At 45.8% G+C, this 19,640-nt stretch overlaps 1 protein-coding gene across 5 annotated transcripts in view; it reads right to left on the bottom strand.

Annotated features, from left to right (window-relative positions):
- Positions 1-7,486: 7,486 nt before the first annotated feature.
- TIMELESS (timeless circadian regulator) overlaps positions 7,487-19,640 on the bottom strand; it is a 38,249-nt gene continuing 26,095 nt past the window's right edge. For 4 of the 5 annotated variants that reach the window (XM_066369787.1, XM_066369785.1, XM_066369784.1 and 1 more), the window contains 18 exons: positions 19,132-19,235; positions 18,818-18,987; positions 17,292-17,414; positions 17,040-17,191; positions 14,082-14,179; positions 13,877-13,994; positions 13,571-13,772; positions 13,143-13,288; positions 12,455-12,537; positions 12,250-12,367; positions 12,078-12,160; positions 11,547-11,689; positions 11,172-11,349; positions 11,018-11,086; positions 10,791-10,909; positions 10,125-10,350; positions 9,896-10,009; positions 9,367-9,760 (listed from right to left, as the gene is read on the bottom strand). In XM_066369787.1, coding sequence (XP_066225884.1) covers positions 9,687-9,760; positions 9,896-10,009; positions 10,125-10,350; positions 10,791-10,909; positions 11,018-11,086; positions 11,172-11,349; positions 11,547-11,689; positions 12,078-12,160; positions 12,250-12,367; positions 12,455-12,537; positions 13,143-13,288; positions 13,571-13,772; positions 13,877-13,994; positions 14,082-14,179; positions 17,040-17,191; positions 17,292-17,414; positions 18,818-18,987; positions 19,132-19,235 — 2,320 coding nt within the window. In that variant the 3' untranslated portion in view covers positions 9,367-9,686. Of the gene's footprint in view, positions 7,672-9,366; positions 9,761-9,895; positions 10,010-10,124; positions 10,351-10,790; positions 10,910-11,017; positions 11,087-11,171; positions 11,350-11,546; positions 11,690-12,077; positions 12,161-12,249; positions 12,368-12,454; positions 12,538-13,142; positions 13,289-13,570; positions 13,773-13,876; positions 13,995-14,081; positions 14,180-17,039; positions 17,192-17,291; positions 17,415-18,817; positions 18,988-19,131; positions 19,236-19,640 lie in introns of those variants that run through there. The other variant, XM_066369786.1, reaches the window with a different exon arrangement.

Consider the following 19,640-nt stretch of genomic DNA (forward strand, 5'->3'; position numbering starts at 1 on the left):
GGGGCTGTTGAGGTAGGAGAAAAATCTCAGCATGGTCAACCTGAGCCACGGTTGCAGCAACTATAGAATTTGAGAGTGGAAAGGAGACTCAGGTATTAGGAAAGTTGCAGCTTTTCCTGTCATGGCCTGATTTTCTTTAATATTTTGGCTACAATCTTCTGAGCTATCATTTTGTTTCTTTCTTGTTCTTTGCCTGAAGGTTGAGGCAGGGGGACCTGTGTTGGATCTGACTATAGAAAATATCCCAGCAGCTGCTGAGAGCAAATTTTCTTGGGAAGATTTTGTTTAGTCACATCCTACAGTCCCTGTGTCTGAGGATGCCCTGACTAATATCGGGCAGGCATCTTTCTGGTCTGGATGTGCTCTGAAATCCCGGGTTTCTCTTTGGTTTGTCTGGTTCGTCTGATTCTTGTTTCTGTTTAGTCTTTGTTTAATGTTGTCAAAATGTGTCTGTTTTTAAGGCCTGAGTTAAGTTTGTTTTTGCGTGCAAAGGTTGGAAATGCTGGCTCTAATATTTAGAAAAAATAAAATGTTTTTAGAACTTGTAAGGAGCACTCATTTAAATTTAAATAGAATAGAATGTAGATCCTTAAGACTTACTGATTTGGTTAGTGCATTGTGAGGTGTGTTCAGAGTTAGGAGCCAAATAGCAACGTAAGTGTTAGGAAACTCCTGCAAATCTTCTTTGTCATGCTCTTTTTACTTTAAATTTTTTGAATACTGATGGACAGGGTCATTCAGCAGCAGAGAGACTCTGGAACCCTGCAAGGAAAGCCTTCCCTGAAGTGTGATGGAGGGACCCGCTCACAGGAATATGGCAAGGGCCAGACCCTGTTTTCTTATGGGTCCGAGGATATGTGTGTCTTTTTCCTAGGTCTGCTGAAGCTCCTCAGTGGATCCCTGAACGACTGGTGAGACACCATGATTCTAGATGAGAGACTCACTTCACAAGAGCAGTTGCATAAGACTTATTTTACTATACTCTCTTCCCTTTCTCAATTATTATTACCTAATTTTTTAAATGTTTTAGATTATTTTATTTCTTTCCTGCTCCATTGCCTGAAAAGAGGGTGAAAGGGGGGCCTGATTTGGGTGTTGCTGAACAGAAATCTCATATGGCCATCTTGAGATTTTTCAAGAGAGATCTCTGTTTAGTATATATCTTTATTACGTTCCTATTAAGGTAGCCCTACTTAAGATCAAGCAGGCCATAGTTTAATCTCTAAAACCTCGGGTTTCACTCTTGATTTGTGTGATTGTATGTGAAGTCTTTGTTTAATGTCTTAAGTGTCTTTGTTTATAAGGCCTGAATTAAGTCCTTACATGAAAAGTAATAATAATAATAATTTTGGAAATGCCGGCTCTAGTATTGAAAACAAAATAAAAATAATTTCATTTCCCTACATAAATATAATTTTGTTTGGAATAAGTAAAGCGCGCTCACTTGCTGGTTTGGCCAGGCTGCTCCAGGCCGCAAGTGGAAGGCTTGGGGCAGCATAGATTTACATAATAAAAGTGTAAAGATTTTTTTTTTACTATAGAATAATGAAGATCACACTGGGATTTTTCAGGGTTTTTTTTTTTTTTGGTATTTTTCTGAAGCTGGAAATGGGGAGAGACAGTCAGACAGACTCCCGCATGCGCCCGACCGGGATCCACCCGGCACGCCCACCAGGGGCGATGCTCTGCCCACCAGGGGGCGATGCTCTGCCTCTCCGGGAGGTCACTCTGCCGTGACCAGAGCCACTCTAGCGCCTGGGGCAGAGGCCAAGGAGCCATCCCCAGCGCCCGGGCCATCTTTGCTCCAATGGAGCCTTGGCTGCGGGAGGGGAAGAGAGAGACAGAGAGGAAGGAGTGGGGGTGGAGAAGCAAATGGCCGCTTCTCCTATGTGCCCTGGCCGGGAATCGAACCCGGGTCCCCCGCGCGCCAGGCCGACGCTCTACCACTGAGCCAACCGGCCAGGGCCAATTTTTCAGTTTTGATATGTACTCTTTAAGGTGCCTGTTAATTAATATTAAGGGGGTGTTTTGATAAGTGTGGGAATGTTGCTTGAAGGTGCTTTTACTCTATTTTTGTTAAGTTAACAAAGTCAAGAATTTCTTGCAATCTTTGAAGTCAAAATATTGTAAAGTGTGCTTAACATTTACTTGAAGATTCAATTGTAAATAATATAAAAAGAAAGGGGGGGGGGAGTTATGTCCTGGAGCTCCTGCAGGTCTACCCTATCATGCTTTTTACCTCAAACAGTTTCTTTTGAATGCTGATGTACAAGAGATGCCAAATATTTTTGTCCTGCAAACTACTACCCCTTTTTTATTTTTTTTTATTCCAGCTAATAACACTGTTTTGTCTTTTTCTGAATAGCTCCAGATATATAGGCAGATAGGGACCCTCAAGCCCCTCAGCGAGATCTTCTGAGCATGGCTTTTAAGGTACCAAGAGGCAAAAAAAGCCCAAAGGAGATCAGGTAAAATACTAGCTCTTGGCATACACCCTCAGAGGCTCCAGCGCTCCAACTGAAACTTCATCAGGGCCCTGCTTCAATAGTGGAAAGGATGGTCATTTAAGCCAAAGCCTGCCAGGCTTACATGCTTTTGCTGTGAGGAAGAAGGGGCACTGGGAGGTAGACTTCCCCCTCGCTCCTCTAAGGGAGGGTTCAGTCTCTTACAGCCCTGCTCCAGCCACCTGTGACCTAACCTTGCCCAGAATACTGGGATTTGCCACAGAAGGCTAAAAGGTGCCCAGGGCCGTTGGCCCCATCTATGACACTGTGGACGAGCCTGGGGTATTTCTTCCAAGTAGCCGGTAGACTGGTCTCATTTACACAAGGGCCACTTAACTATGTCTTGCCTGAATATTCAGGTTTTTTATTCTTCCCTCGAAGATCTCTGTTGTGGGTATTGATAGTCCTGTTTTCTGCTGCTTTGTTTAATATAGTCTTTCCTTTATTCCTCCTGCCTCTATGCCCCACTCATATTTTAGGCTAGGACCTACTCCTAATTCAGAGCTCCTTTTTTCCTTTTTTGCCAACTTACAAATTTACCTCTGCCACCCAGCTTAGTGTATCCCAAGGTTTTCCTCACCACCCCATGGCTGTACAGCTCCAGTATAGGGCCCCCTGGGTTCATCTTTCCAGTTTAAAGAAAATGGAAGCTCTGTCTTCATGCATGCTGCAGATGGCTTTTCCAGTCTACCTGGGTCATTACCAGCTAGGAGCAGCGGTCATTGGGACTTTGATGCTAGCTGCAGAGTGTGGAAGTGTGACAGCAATTCCAGTACCATGTGGACTTTTCCTGAATGTGAACTTTTCCTGGACTCCTGCTCCTGTGACAGTTTTTGATGGACTGAACTGAGGTTGGGTTGCATTTGCAGAGATTTGGAATGGTGTTGGTGCCAACTTGGACTTGGTGAACACTTTAAGGACATTACTCTTTTTATAGATTCTTGTTGTATTAGCTTAAAGAGTTTGCTTAAAGGCTTTAATCACTGTGATGTATTAGTATACTTGTTTTTGGGTATCAGCATTGGCTATACTAATTTTGTGTTCTGTATTTTTTCTGTCTGCCTCCAAATTAGAATCTGGGAAACTAGGAAATTAGATAAGTGCAAATCTCAGCACACAAATTAAAAATAAAAAAGGGGGATAAGTTGTGGACCGTTAATGGCAAAAAGCCATTATAGATTGGAGGTTTAGCAAAAGGCTAAGTTCTCCCCCCTCCATCTACATATTTGGCTTTGATGCTGAGTATTTGCACCCAGTCCACTTGCTTCCTTGGGTTGCTGGAAACAATATACATGCCCTTCCTCTGACTCTGTTTCAGATGTTGTAAATTTCACTAATGTATCGTTTTTGCCTTGGGAGAGTTCCTGTCTTAGCCTTTGATGTGCAACTTTGTATCAGGGTCCTTGATTTGCATATGTCTATATAATAAAGCGAACTGAGGAGTCCTCCAGGTCCCATCGTTTTTGTTTTGACAAAGTGTGTTTCCTTAATTCCGCACTGGTATTTGGAGCCGCGCTGGTCCGCGGCAGAGATGAAAGAATCAACTCACAGCTGGGGCACTTTAGCTATTCATCGATTGCTTCTCATACGTCCCTTGATGTGTTTGTGGGGGGTCAGTCCTCATCTCAATGATCCCATGCTCAGGCCAGTGACCTAGTGCTCAAGTCGGATGAGCCTGAGGTTTTGAACCTGGGACCTTAGTGTCCCGGACTGACGCTCTATCCACTGCACCACCACTATTTGGGCAACTAGTTCTTTTTCAATGGACTTATCAGGTAGAAGAATGGGAAAATAGAACCTACTGACAAAACAGATCAAATCAGCAACTTCTCATTTTTTTTTACCTTCTTAATCCCAAAGCAATATCCTAATTAAATGCATTCATTACCATAATAATACCTCTTTCCAAGCCTGCATGAAAACCATAGGAATTCAGCTTCATTAGTCATCTAGGTGTCTAGATGAGAAACTGCAGTCTGTAAAACAGGGAATGATGGCATACGGTGTCCCCTAAAACTGGTACAGAAGTCCACACATCCTTGTGCCACAAACACTCCCCTCTGGTGCGATGACCCACTTCTGGCAGACAGCCACAGTTACTCACTCTTCATAGCCCCATGACAGGGCCCATAACAGGTAAGAAAAAATAGGAAGATTTCTAGAGGAGTAAACCTTCCGGAAGCTATATATTCCTAAAATTAGAAGGAAGAACTAGATATAGAGGCATCCACCACTGTTCCTGAAATTCCTGGACCCTTTGAACTCGTTTCTGATCTGAGCTCATCATTTGTGAGTGGCCTATCTCCTTCTCCAGTTCGTCAGTGTCCTCATCCGTAATATGAAAATGTCTTTTTGTTGAAATTCCTTGGATTTCCAACTCCAGTGCCAGGGGAGAGACTGACAGTGTAAACACGGTCTGGGGTAAGGAAAGCGGTGGCATGGTGTCCCCCGTCTATCGTGGGGGCTAGGTTCCAGAACCCCCCCCAACCCTCACGATAGGCAAAAATTCGCGAAGTAGCGACTATATTTATTTTATTATTTATATATATTTTAAGGTTTTATAAACCCTCCCCATACTCTTATAAACCTTTCTCACACTTATTTCAATGCAAAAATAATAAAAATAATACACATAAAAATACCTATATACCGCAAAATCCTGCAATGTAGCAAAAAATCCATGATACAAAATTAGATATATACAATTTAAAAATCCGTGATAAAATGAGACCGTGAAAAGTGAACCACAATGTGAGGAGGGACGACTGTATTGTCTCTAAGACTGAGGCGAGGAATGACAGAGGGATAAAGACATGTCACCCCAATTAGACTTTCCACCTTTGCTCTTGCCTTCATCAATTCCCATCAGTTGTCAGTCACATCTTGGGTGCTGGTTTTATAAGTTTTAATTTATTTTTTCAATTACAGTTGACATTCAATATTATATTAACTTCAGGTGTACAGCATAGTAGTTCAACATTTATATAACTTATGATGTGCCAATAAGTCTAGTACCCATCTGGCACCATACCTAGCTATTATATAGACTATATTCTCTATGCTGTACTTTTTTTTTTAATTAATTAATTTATTTATTTTTTACAGAGACAGAGAGTGAGTCAGAGAGAGGGATAGATAGGGACAGACAGACAGGAACGGAGAGAGATGAGAAGCATCAATCATTAGTTTTTCATTGCGCGTTGCAACACCTTAGTTAACTGTTCATTGATTGCTTTCTCACATGTGCCTTGACCGCGGGCCTTCAGCAGACCGAGTTACCCCTTGCTGGAGCCAGTGACCTTGGGTCCAAGCTGGTGAGCCTCGCTCAAACCAGATGAGCCGGCACTCAAGCTGGCGTCCTTGGGGTCTCGAACCTGGGTCCTTCTGCATCCCAGTCCGATGCTCTATCCACTGCGCCACCACCAGGTCAGGCTCTCTATGCTGTACTTTATTTCCCCATTACTACAGGCGTCCTTGGGCTACGACAGTTCTGTTCTTTTGATCATGACACAACCTGATTTTTGGAGTAAGTCAGAATACACGTAAACAGAACACTTGCACTTTTAACAGTCCAAAATGGCCTAAGTGAGCATACTGGGGGCCCTCACTCATACGCCACGTTCCTGTGTGTTCTTCCACCATGCACAACCAAACTAGTTCACCCACGTGGTCCGTAAGCACTCTTAACAGTGTAAGCTGAAACATGTCTCCACCTTTTTAAGTTTTCTACGGGAGTGAGCGTCATAAACTCAAAATGTTCTATGTTGAGACTGTCATAACGTGAGAACCCCCTTTATTTTGTAACTGCCAATTTGTACTTCTTGATCCCTTGATCTTTTTCACCCAGCCCCCCAAACCCCCTCCCATCCAGCAACCTTCAGTTTGTTCTCTGTATCCATGAGTCTGCTTGTTTTGTTTGTCTGTGTATGGGTTTTATTTTAATTAATGTCATTTATTTTTTAAAGTAGTTTTAGGTTTACAGAAAAATTGAGCAGAAAGTATATTGTCTCCAAGTGTTCCCTCTCCACCAACCCCTCAATGTCCCCTATGGACATCTTACATTGGCACGGTACACTTGTTACAATTATATTATTATTTATTTCATTACTATGTACTATTAACTATTATTACCTAACTCTATCATTTACATTAAGGTTCACATGCTTAATTCAATACCAAACACATTCATTCTGTCTTTAGAGGCTGTGGGAGGGGGAAAAAAATCAAGTCAGAGAAATAAGACAGCCCGACCACATCCTTTACTCAGGGCTCTCCCTCATCTCAATAACTATTTTCTGAATCTCACCTTTACCTTACCTCAGCTGGAAAGACATGAGAGCCAGAAAGCTGATGGTTGCCAAAAGCAGTGAAGGACATGACAATTGCAGTATTTACCCACTCCTGCTTTCCTAGACTTTGTCTTCCCCTCTGCCCCATGCTGACAAATTGGCTTTTTATTTTTTTTATTTTTTTATTTTTCTGAAGCTGAAAACAGGGAGGCAGTCAGACAGACTCCCGCATGCGCCCGACCAGGATCCACCCGGCATGCCCACCAGGGGCAACGCTCTGCCCACCAGGGGGCGTTGCTCTGTTGCTACCAGAGCCACTCTAATGCCTGGGGCAGAGGCCAAGGAGCCATCCCCAGCGCCCGGGCTATCTTTTGCTCCAATGGAGCCTCGGCTGTGGGAGGGGAAGAGAGAGACAGGAAGGAGAGGGGGAGAGGTAGAGAAGCAGATGGGCGCCTCTCCTGTGTGCCCTGGCCGGGAATCGAACCCGGGACTTCCTCATGCCAGGCCGACGCTCTACCACTGAGCCAACCGGCCAGGGCCAAAATTGGCTTTTTCTCCCTTTGCAGCTCCTATTTCTTCCTGCTGCAAACTCTTGTCACACTAAAGATTTATCCTAGAGAAAAGATCTTTTTTTTTTAAACATTTTATTTATTCATTTTAGAGGAGAGAGAGAGAGAGAGAGAGAGAGAGAGAGAGAGAGAGAAAGGGGGAGAGAGGGGGGAGGAGCAGGAAGCATCAACTCCCATATGTGCCTTGACCAGGCAAGCCCAGGGTTTCAAAGTGGTGACCTCAGTGTTCCAGGTCGATGCTCTATCCACTGCGCCACCACAGGTCAGGCTAGAGAAAAGATCTTGAGGTGAGGATTCTTTCTGTGTCTTCTGAAAGGAAAGCAAGAGAAAAGGGAAGGCTGATGGTCTGGCTTTTTTTTTTTTTTAATGTTTATTGTATTGATTTTAGAAAGCGTGAGAGAGAGGAAGGGAGAGAGGGAGAGAGACAGGATCTGTTTCTGTACATTCCCTGACTGGGGACTGAATTGACAACCTCTGTACTTCAGGATGGTGCTCTAGCCAATTGAGCAACCTGGCCAGGGCCTTCGGAGAAATTTTTTTTTTTAAGTGAGAAAGAGAGAGAGACAGAGGCAGAGGACAGACAGGAAGGGAGAGAGATGAGAAACATCAATTCTTCATTGCAGCACCTTAGTTGTTCATGGATTGCTTTCTCCTATGTGTCTTGACCAGGGGCTTCAGCTAAGCCAGTGACCCATCACTAAAGCCAGGGACCTTGGGCTCAAGCCAGCCACCTTGGGCTTCAAGTCAGCAACCATGGGATCATGTTAATGATCCCATGCTCAAGCCAGCGACCCCATGCTCAAGCTGGTGAGCCTGCAATCAAGCCAGATAAGCTTATGCTCAAGCTGGCAACTTTGGGGTTTTGAACCTGGGTCTTCTGCATCCCAGGCTGACACTCTATCCACTGTGCCATGGCCTGGTCAGGCAGAACTTTTAACTATTAGAGTTAAAACAGACCATCAGGCCCTGGCCAGATAGCTCAGTTGGTTAGAATATTATCCCAATATGACAAAGTTGTCGGTGCCATTCCCATTCGTGGCACATACAAGAATCAACCAATGAACACCTAAATAATCGGAACAAGACATAGATATTTCTCTCTCTCAAATCAATTAAAAAAAAACAAACAAACAACAAAGTTCCCCCAAGAACTTAGTAGGGTACTTAGACTAGAAGTCAGATCAATATTGCCAACTTTTACCTAACCAGGCAGTGGCGCAGTGGATGGAGCGTTGGACTGGGATGCGGTGGACCCAGGTTCGAGACCCCAAGGTTGCCAGCTTGAGTGTGGGCTCATCTGGTTTGAGCAAAAGCTTACCAGCTTGGACCCAAGGTTGCTGGCCTAAGCAAGGGGTTACTCAGTCTGCTGAAGGCCCGCGGTCAAGGCACATATGAGAAAGCAATCAATGAACAACTAAGGTGTCATAATGTGCAACAAAAAACTAATGATTGATGCTTCTCATCTCTCCCTTCCTGTCTGTCTGTCCCTCTGACTCTCTGTCTCTGTAAAAAAAAATAATAAAAAATAAATAATAATAATATTGCCAACTTTTAATTTTACATGGTTCATTCTGTACAAACACAAACCAAATGTATCCATCTGGGGAGTATTGCATCACAACCCCACCTCAACTGCAGGAATTGGGCTCAATTTGTTGCCTAGGAGGTAACCATAGGAAAGGCAGTGAGGATGGGAGCATCTGGTGCCTTTTAAAAATGGTGCAATAGCCTGACCTATGGTGGCGCAGTGGATAAATTGTCGACCTGGAATGCTGAGGTTGCCTGTTCAAAACCCTGGGCCTGCCCGGTCAAGGCATATATGGGAGTTGATGCTTCCTGCTCCTCCCCCCACTTTCTTTCTTTCTCTCTCTTTCTCTTCTCTAAAATGAATTTAAAAAAAAAAAAAAAAAAAAAAAAAGGTGCAATACCCCTGCCCATCATGTCACAAAGCTCCCCATCTGGTGTGTGACCACCTCCAGCAGAAAGCCAAATGGAACAGACCAATTCGGGAGGGTTCCAAGGTGCCTTTTTTATTTCACTTAGTCTCACTTGCTATGGGGTACTAATAACCCAAACACATGGTTCTTAGAAGAAGCCGAGTCAGAGTTACTGAGGCATACTGATACAATTGGGAGAAACAAGAGGTGACTGAGGAGGAGTCAACACTGGGGTCTGAACTTCCTGGACCCCAGATTGTGGGGAAGCTCAGGACTATAGTGCTCCTGTCTAGTAAGAGGAGTTTCTGGGTCCTGTAGGACCCTTCCCACTAATTTAAACTCACCACCTAAATACAGGCCTATCTCTACCGTTAGGCTTCTGACTCTTCAGTCACTCTCATCTTCATCCTCAATCTGAAACCGTTTCTTCTTTTGGATTCCTGGAGCTTCCAGCTCTGTTGCTATGGGAATGACAGGAGTAAGAAGAGAGAGAATATATAAATATGTTCAAGGGGAAGGAAGGGGTAGCATTTATCTTCAGGATTGAAGAGTGCCAGAGGTTAGAAGAAAGAGCAGGTCCCAATCAGACTCCTCACCTTTGCTCCTGCCCTCATTGGCCTCCTGTTCCTCATCGCTGTCTAGCAGTTGTCGCTTCTTGGGTGCCAATTTCAGTTGCTCTTTCTCACCAGCAGTCCCTTCCTCTGAAATGACTGTAAGAGGTATAACATTAGGGAACTGAACCCTCATATTCTTAAAATACTCCATCAGCCTCCAGATCAACATGGCCGGCACAGAGAAGCACTCAGTAAGTAGCTGTGTTATTACCCGCTGGGGACACCAGGCCTGCTTTCTTTTTCCGGGCTGGTAGGAGGGCCCTCAGGGCTTGTGCTTGGTCTTTCTTTTGGTGTTCTTCCTGGAGGCCTTGCTCTCCAGGGACTTCAGGGTCTAGCCCTGGCTGAAGTTTTTCCTCTTCCTCCAGCTGACTCAAAGAAGCTGCTGCCCTCCGGAGCTGGGTGGGACTCAGCTTGGCTGGAATTCGCCAGAAGGTTTCCTACAGGGACAAAGTAGATGAAATGAGAGCAATGAGAAAGGATCAGCCTCTAGTTCATGAGATTTTGATACTCTTCATTAAATAAATATGACCCTGTATTGGTCAAGATTCACAAGGGTTAGGAACTTACTGCCTCTTTACCCAATATATGCCCAATGTCTAACATGTGCAAGTTCTCAGTAAATATAGTTGTTAACTGAATAAATACCCAGGACTCTGTCCTGCAGACAGTGGGGAACCATCAAGTGATCTGGACAGAGAAGTGTTATAATCAAAACTGTATCTTAGATAACTCAGGGCAGTGTGACATGGACCTGGAAGGAGAAATTAGAGAGTAAGACTCGCAAGACAGCTGCTGCAGGAGTCTTGGTCAGCGAAATGAGGTGTATTTTGAAACAGCACCAACACTACTTGACTGACAGTGTAACTGGTGTATCTACCTGCCCAGAGGCAGGAGGTCGAAGTCCTATCTTGCACAATAGCTGCTGAAACTGTTCATTTTCCATTGCTTCCTCATTTTCTTCTGTCAGCGGCACCAATGGAACTGCCTGGGAGCAGCCTAGAACAGGGCCAATAGGCATAAGGTGAATATGTAAAGAAAGAACTGGTCCTCTATCCCATGACCTGCAGCTTCCAGTGCCCCTGAAACCATCCTCTACCCACTCACCGTCCTCTTCTCGATCATCTGCTACTTGAAACAGGCAGTTCTGGAGCCACAGGAGAGGAGTGGAAAAGCCTAAGGGGAGGAGGAAAGCTTAGCAGGGACCCATATGCCAAAACTCCTCCTCTGCTTGACACAGCTCTCCCAGCCCAAGCCTCACCTTCCTGATGCAGGCTTTGCCCCAGGTTTTCAGTTAAAAGGACTGAGCTCCCTTGGGAGGTTTGTTTCTCCTTTGACCCCTCCTCTTTCTCTTCATTCTCTTCACTCTGTTCCTCTGTCAGGTTTTCTTCCTCTAGAGCTTCCTGGCAAAAATCCTTCAGGGACTCTGCTCCATTAGGCTAAAATTCAATGGGGGGGGGGGGGGGGGGAGGGGGTTGGAAAAGAAAAAAAGGACACAAGATGAGGAACTGAGTGGAGTCCTCCAATTCCAGGTGGACTTAGAACAGCTGAAGCAGGAAGATCCCGGGTGGGTTACTTCTAAGGAGCACTTCTGGGAAATGGTGCCATCCCAGCAGAGCCTGGGGAAGATTATTACCAAGCTCGAGGGCACCAACTTCTTCTGGCGTTTCTTGTATAGCTGCCGCCGCTTGGCCACCAGCCCCAGAGCCAGCAGTTTATCCACTATTCGGGCCCGTGAACGTTTGGCTGTGACATTCTTCATGATATGACCTAGGATATCTATAAAGAAGGAAAGTGTGCCTGACTTGTGGTGACACAGTGGATAAAGCGTCAACTTGAACGCTGAGGTCGCTGGTTTGAAACCCTGGGCTTGCCTGGTCAAGGCACATATGAGCGTTGATGCTTCCTGTTCCCCTCCCATTCTACTCTCTAAATGAATAAAAAATAAATAAAGAAGGAAAGTGTAAATACCCAAGAGCAGTAGAGAAAAGAGGAGGAAAGGAAATCAGAGGAAAGAGGCTAGCTTGATTCATTCAGAACTGACATCACAAATATAGTATGTGGACAAAGAGATGGGATAAGCCTTCCTTGGGGACAGGTGGTAGGGGAAAGAAATGGACAGTGTAGCTCTCATCTCAGAGGTTTCCTGGCCTTCCACCTCACTTACCATCTGAGTCCTGGAACTCTTCAAAAAGCCGCCGCAGTTCCAGCTCCTGATCTTCTGTCCACAGTACGATATTGCTTCCTTTCCTGTTTCAGGAAGGTGTCAGTGGGAGAAGGGACTGAGGTACTGAACAGAAGATTCCCATCTCAGTTCCCTACAGAACACGTGCCTCTACCTTTGGAAGTCCCTGACACTGCCAGCCAGTCCCAGCTGGACCAGATGGTAGATGACCTGATTGCGTGTTCGAGGAGCAGTTTTCAGGTGTGCCATGATGGTGTCTACGACATCCTGACCTGAGGTGGAGGACTGAGGCAGTAAAGAGGGCTCCTGGAGGTCATGCTGTCCGCCTCATAAGCTTTTCAGATCTCAAGGCCTCTTACCTTCCACATCCTTATGGGCAAGGTACAGTTCCTGAAGCTGGGCCTCCTCTTCTAGGCTCCACGCAGGTTTGCGACTAGAAGATCTAAATGGGAAAAGGAGACAGGGAGCATGTAGGCTGTTGGCTCAAAAAGAGACCAAAGGTCTTTTCTGGTCAGTTCTAAAAGGAACAAGATGACACAGGCATCTGAAAGGAGCCAGCCAGCAGAGGCCTAAGATGTGCTTCCTTCTCTTACTTAAGAACCCAAGGTCAAACTAAGAGATTTTCCAGGTTGGGCCTAAGGAAGCTGACACTGCAGGGACTGAGAGCATTATGGCAAAAAGGAAGAAGTGTAAAGGAGAAGAGCTGAGGACCTAAGGAAAAGAGGCCAACATTTCTATGAATCTTTATGGTTCCCCAGCACATTCTGGGACAGGGACATAAAGACTCTCCCTGGGGGGCCACCCTACTCCCAAATGACCCCTCACCCCACGAAGGCTGGAGAAGGAGAAGGAAACTATAGAGTAGACAGGGCACAGGCTCCAGTGCCATTCCTCTCTAGGGTGACCTTAGGTAAAGCACATCACCTTCGGGGCTTGTTTTCTCAGCTACAAAAGGGAAAGAGAGGTTACCCTAACCGCTCTGTAAGCTCTTCCAGCTTTAACACTGTGACTGTGTCCCCCACCCCTACTGCCCTTCCTCAAGCTCACCCGCCATCCAGGGAGCCATAACCCTCGGTCATCTCTCGAACCACAGATGTGTTTTTCCAGAACAGGAGCTCCACAAAGGCTTTTTGGTTGACTGCAGCCAATGCAAAGAACTTTCCCAGGATGTATTTGGCAAAAGTCACAAGCTCCTGTGGGAGAGGGATGCTGTTGTGAGGCCTCTGGCTTAAGTGTATACATAAAGCAGGCCCCGTAAGAAGTTCCTTGCCACCTGTCCCTGGCTGCCCTGTCCCACACTCAGACTCTCTCCTGTCTCCCCCGCCCAGCTCCCTCACCTGGGCTGCCTACTTCCCTACTGTTCTCTTGTCTCTCAGCCCTTGACACCACTCAGTGCCCTTTCCCTCCTGAAGACTACCCTTCTGAGCCAGGACTCCTCTAACCCTCCAGACCCCCATTCCTTAGTATCTCCTCACTTTGTAGGCCCCAGCGGCGGGGTCACTAAGCAGACGATTGAAGAGGCAGAAGAGTGAGAGCTGGAAAAGAAGAGCTTCCATTTTGAGGTCATGGGCCAGCCGGTGCAGCATCTTGACGACACAGTGGTTGGTGTGGGCACTGTTCTGCCAGTAGTTCCGCAGCAGCAGCACGTAGGCTCGGAGGACAGTCGAGTTGGCAAAGCTGCACCGAGACAGGGAGGGAGAGGATGTCAGCATAAGACACTGCTCATCCTCACAGCCCCGCGATCCCCATCCTGGGACCAACTCAGTCCTCTTGGCCAGCACCGTTTCAGGTAGTCCAGAAAATTAAATTCTTTCTCCAACACCAGGACCACTTGCAATTCTTCCTCCTCTTCTTCTTCCTCTTCCTCCTCTGCCCCTTGTTCCTCTGGCCCCTGCTGCCCTATAGGAATAGTGAGGATTAATGGCTGGGTGTCCGGTGCTAGAGAATCACTAGTGGCAGAGAAATGTGAAGGAAACCAAGACTCACGGGGAAGTGGGGCACAGAAGATTTGTTTCAGCAGCTGCAACTCTTCTTCTGGAGAAATGCCTTGAAAGCCAAACACATCTCTTTCTGGCCATACCTCCCTGGAACACAGAGAGGAAAAAGGGCTTTAACTAGCAGGAATCTGAGTTATAACTTGAAGTGGGAGAAGGAATTTAGTCTCACTTGTCAGCCGGCAAGAGAATGCAAACTATTACCTCAAAGATGCAACAAAGACTCTAGGGATAGCTATTAGAGAAGTGCAAATCAAAACTACAATAAGATACCACCTCACACCTGTTAGATTAGCTATTATCAACAAGACAGGTAATAACAAGCATTGGAGAGACTGAGGAGAAAAAGAAACCCGCATTTCACTGTTGGTGGGAATGTAAAGTAGTACAACCATTGTGGAATAAAGTACATATGGTGGTTCCTCAAAAAATTAAGAATAGAACTACTGCCTGACCAAGTGGTGGCACAGTGGATAGACCATCAGACTGGGATGTGGAGGACCCAGGTTTGAACCCTGAGGTCGTCAGCTTCAGCGCAGGTTCATCTAGTTTGAGCAAGGCTCACCACCTTGAACCCAAGGTCAATGGCTTGAGCAAGGGGTCATTTGGTCTGCTGTAGCCCCCCGGTCAAGGCACATATGAAAAAACAATCAATGAATAACTAAGGAGCTGCAACAAAGAACTGATGCTTCTCATCTCTCTCCCTTCCTGTCTGTCTGTCCCTATCTGTCCCTCTCTCTGTCTCTGTCACAAAAAATAAACAGCCTGACCTGTGGTGGTGCGGTGGTGCAGTGGATAAAACGCCGACCTGGAACACTGAGGTTGCTCGTTCAAAATCCAAGGCTTACCTGGTCAAGGCATGTATAGGAGTTGATGCTTCCTGTTCCTCCACTCCTACTCTCTTTCTCTCTCTCTCTCTCTCCTCTCTAAAATGGACAAATTTTATTTTTTCTTTTTTTCTTTTTATTGTATTTTTCTGAAGCTGGAAACGGGGAGAGACAGTCAGACAGACTCCCGCATGCGCCCGACCGGGATCCACCCGGCACGCCCACCAGGGGCGATGCTCTTCCCACCAGGGGGCGATGCTCTGCCCCTCCGGGGCGTCGCTCTGCCGCGACCAGAGCCACTCTAGCGCCTGGGGCAGAGGCCAAGGAGCCATCCCCAGTGCCCGGGCCATCTTTGCTCCAATGGAGCCTTGGCTGCGGGAGGGGAAGAGAGAGACAGAGAGGAAGGAGGGGGGGTGTGGAGAAGCAAATGGGTGCTTCTCCTATGTGCCCTGGACAGGAATCGAACCCGGGTCCCCCGCATGCCAGGCTGACGCTCTACCGCTGAGCCAACCAGCCAGGGCCTAAAATGGACAAATTTTAAAAAAATTCTTAAAAATAAATAAAATCTCTCTTAAAAAAAAGGAATAGAACTACCATAACCCAGCAATCTCTCTACTGGGTATATACCCCCCAAACTCGAAAACATGGGTATGTAAAGACACATGCAGCCCCATGTTCATCGCAGCATTGTTCACAGTGGCCAAGACATGGAAACAACCAAAATGCTCTTCAACAGATAATTGGATAAGAAGATGTAGCACATATATACTATGGAATACTACTCAGCCGTAAGAAATGATGACATAGTATCATTTACGACAATATGGATGGACCTTGATAACATTATGCTGAGTGAAATAAGTAAATCAGAAAAGGCTACGAACTACATGATTCCATACCTACGTGGGACACAAAATTGAGACTCATGGACATAGATAAAGTGCAGTGGTTACCAGGGGGAGTGGAAGGGAAAAAAAGGAGGGGGATGGGGAGAGGGGAGGGGCATAAAGAGAAACAAATATAAGGTGACAGAGGATGATTTGACTTTGGGTGATGGGTATACAACACAATTGACTGTCCAAGTAATGTGGAGATGTTTTCTCTAAATCTTATGTACTCTGGTTGACCAATGTCACCCTGTTAAATTTAGTTGACTAAAAAAAAAAAAAAAAGACTAGGGAAATTTTTCCTCATAGCAACAGTGCAATAAACATCACATAAAAACAAGCAAACAAAACCAAAAAAAGAACAAATGCAAACAATCCAAATATTTGACACTTGGTTGAACAAATTTATAAATTTTTCTGACAGAGACAGAGTCAGATAAGGACAGACAGATAGAAAGGGAGAGATGAGAAGCTCAATTCTTCATTGCAGCATCTTAGTTGTTCATTGATTGCTTTCTCATGTGTGCCTGGATGGGGGGGTGGCTACAGCAGACTGAGTGACCCCTTGCTCAAGCCAGCAACCTTTGGGCTCAAGCCAGTGGCCATGGGGTCATGTCTATGATCCCACGCTCAAGCCAGCGACCCCACATTCAAGCTGGTGAGCCTGTGCTCAAGCCAGTGACCTCGGGGTTTTGAAATATCTTTGGCTTACAGAATTACCTTTATTCTCCCCCCCCCCCCAATTAACACTTTTGTTTTATCAAACAACAAAATCCTCTAACAGATCAATCAAAACTCCCCTGCACTTAGTTTCAGTATAAAGCTCCAGCATCTTTTTTGTGAAAGAGAGAGATAGACAGAGAGAGGAACAGATAGGGACAGACGGGAAGGGAGAAAGACGGGAAGCATCAATTCTTCATTGTGGCTCCTTAGTTGTTCATTGATTGCTTCCTCATATGTCTTGACCAGGGGGTCTCCAGCTGAGCCAGTGACCCCTTGCTCAAGCCAGCGACCTTGGGCTCAAGCCAGGGACCTCAGGGTTTTGAACCTGGGCCCTCTGCATTCCAGGCCAACACTCGATCCACTGCACCACCACCTGGTCAGGCTAATGCTCCAGCACTTCTGATGGGACTACTATTTTTTGAAGACTGAGAACCCTATGGCACAGTAAAAGCCTCCCTTTGCTCCTAAAAGCCAAGGAGCTGGATCCAGGAGGATGGATGGGTAGGTTCTTACCGAGCAGACCTAAGGAGGGTCAGGGCCTGTGGGGCCTGGCCAGCCAGCAGACAGTCTTGGATCCGCACCATGGCTTCTGCCCGCTGTTCTTCCACTGGTACCTCTGAGGCCGCATCAAAGGGAATCATGAATTCCAAACTGAGCTCAGGATCCTAGAGAGGGATGAGGCTTTGGGAGCAGAGAAGAGGGAAAGCCAGACAGCCAACCTATAGCACTATCACTGAGAAAGACAAGGTTTCTGCAACTACCTACCTGGGTGTAGCACTGTAGCTGCTCGGCCAGGGAAGGCCACATGGCCTCCCGCTGCCCTGGGCTAGGGGGGACATTATCAAAAGCAATGGGCTTATTTTTCTTCTTTCTCTTCTTTCGTTTGTTCTATGGAGAAAGAACTGTGTTAGAGTGGCAGGAGAACTAAGGAGGCCTTTCTCCATCTATGTCTTCTCTATTATTAATTAATTAGATGTTTGAATTAATTAGAGTGACCCACTATGTGCCACTCAAAGGCAACGGGGAAGCAACAGTGAACAGCATATTTCCTTGTCCTTGAGGAGCTTCTAGTCCAGTGGGGGAAAGAGATAAATTAATTTCCTTGTGGACAGGACAGAGAACACCATGGCAAAACATAGGAGCAGCACTGGATTCATTTCTTTGTGTCCGATTTCCCAAAAGCAGTGACTTCTTAAGCAGAAGTCTATGGAATAAACAGATTTGCTATGAGGTTGAGATGTTCTACACAAGCAGTCTTAGCAAAATGCAAAGCACTTTGTAAATATAGCCTACAATTTTTTTCTCCTGAAAAGCAGGAGAGTCAATATCCTGCCCTGCTCCAACTCATGGTTGTGAACCAGTCTTGTACTGATTCACATGGCAAACATGATGAACTATGAAGCCCTTAAAGTTCATACTCTATTTAAGAAACTTAAAATTAAACACACCAAATGTTAGGGGCTTAAGCTTTGGAATCCAGCATATCTAGATTTAAGTACTGACACTAGCCATTTACTAGTAAACCTTGAACAAGTTACATAACCGCTCTGCATATGTTCTACTCCTGGCATATTACAAGAAAACTCTAGCACAATGCTGATACACAGTAAACACCCAGTAAATGATATTACCTATTGTTGCTGGTAATACAATAGAGCTCTGAGTGTAAAAATACCTTTTAGGAGTCTCATTGATATTACTGCCCCTTTCAAGTCCAGTTCTGACCAAACCTTAAGTTATATAGAAAAATGTTCACAAAGTACAGTCCCTGTGTGTCTGGGATACAGATTTCTTAGGTTTTCCTCTTGTGCCAGAGTGTTCACTTATATGTCATTTATATGTCCAGGCTCATGGATAGGTATTACAAATAACTTTAGGACTATGAAGACTGACAAGAGCAGCTTGAGTTATTCTAACAGCAACTAATACAGGAAGAGATCCCAGACCTTCTGACTTTCAATTTAAGGCTCTTTCCATCTCACTATAGTGTTTCAGAAGTATAACCAGGAAATATCTCAGCATAACTAAACCTCTATGAACTTATGAACCCCAGAGTTTATGTGTAAGTGTTCAATAATTTTTTCCTGAATGAATTAAGATATTTATGGTCTATCAGGAATTAATTTAATAAAAGAAAGAAACTAGAGTAGACTCACATTAGGAATACCTCCTGCTCCCTTAGTTCAGAGAAGTTCTAACAGATAAGCTGAAGCTACAGAAAATCTGAGTAGAATGAGCTCATCCTCCACCTTTCCCTCCCATCTCTTTCCACATTCTGGGATTGCCCATACCTGCACCACCAGGTTCCCTCGGGTCCGACAGAACCGCTCCAACATCTTGAGGAAGAGGTGGGTGGTTTCTACCAGGTCACGAAGTAAAGAACGGGACTGGCATCTCTCATCAAACTTTCGAAAGAGTGCCAGAAATAGTTCTCGATACTCCATCACATAGAAAATGTTGTCTAGAAATGGGGAAGAGAAAGGCTTGGAAGAACTGGTCTGGGAAGTTTAAGAAAAGGAGATGGGTGAAACTGGGACTGGGAAGAATAAAATGCTAAGTCAAGAGATGAAGAAGGCCAGGATCCAAGACTGAGCAAGGGCCTTACTTTTGATGATGCAGCTGCTCTCTCTCACAGCCTCATCTGGCGACATGTCCATCTCATTAACTGTGGCCAATAGCTCCTGATAGGCCTTCAGAGCCAGGTGCATCCTGAAAGTTGAGGGAAAGAGGAGGACAACTTAGGACATAGGCTCATGGACACAATACCACTCCCCCACACATCCAGAAAATAATGCCATCAAAAACAGAATGGTGGCCCTGGCCGGTTGGCTCAGTGGTAGAGCGTCGGCCTGGCGCGCAGGAGTCCTGGGTTCGATTCCCAGCCAGGGCACACAGGAGAGGCGCCCATCTGCTTCTCCACCCCTCCCCCTCTCCTTCCTCTCTGTCTCTCTCTTCCCCTCCTGCAGCCAAGGCTCCATTGGAGCAAAGTTGGCCCAGGCGCTGAGGATGGCTCTGTGGCCTCTGCCTCAGGCACTGGAATGGCTCTGATTGCGGCAGAGCAACGCCCCAGAGGGGCAGAGCATCGTCCCCTGGTGGGCATGCCGGGTGGATCCC

This window comes from Saccopteryx leptura, chromosome 2 (genome assembly GCF_036850995.1).
Source record: "Saccopteryx leptura isolate mSacLep1 chromosome 2, mSacLep1_pri_phased_curated, whole genome shotgun sequence".
Lineage (NCBI taxonomy): Eukaryota > Metazoa > Chordata > Mammalia > Chiroptera > Emballonuridae > Saccopteryx > Saccopteryx leptura.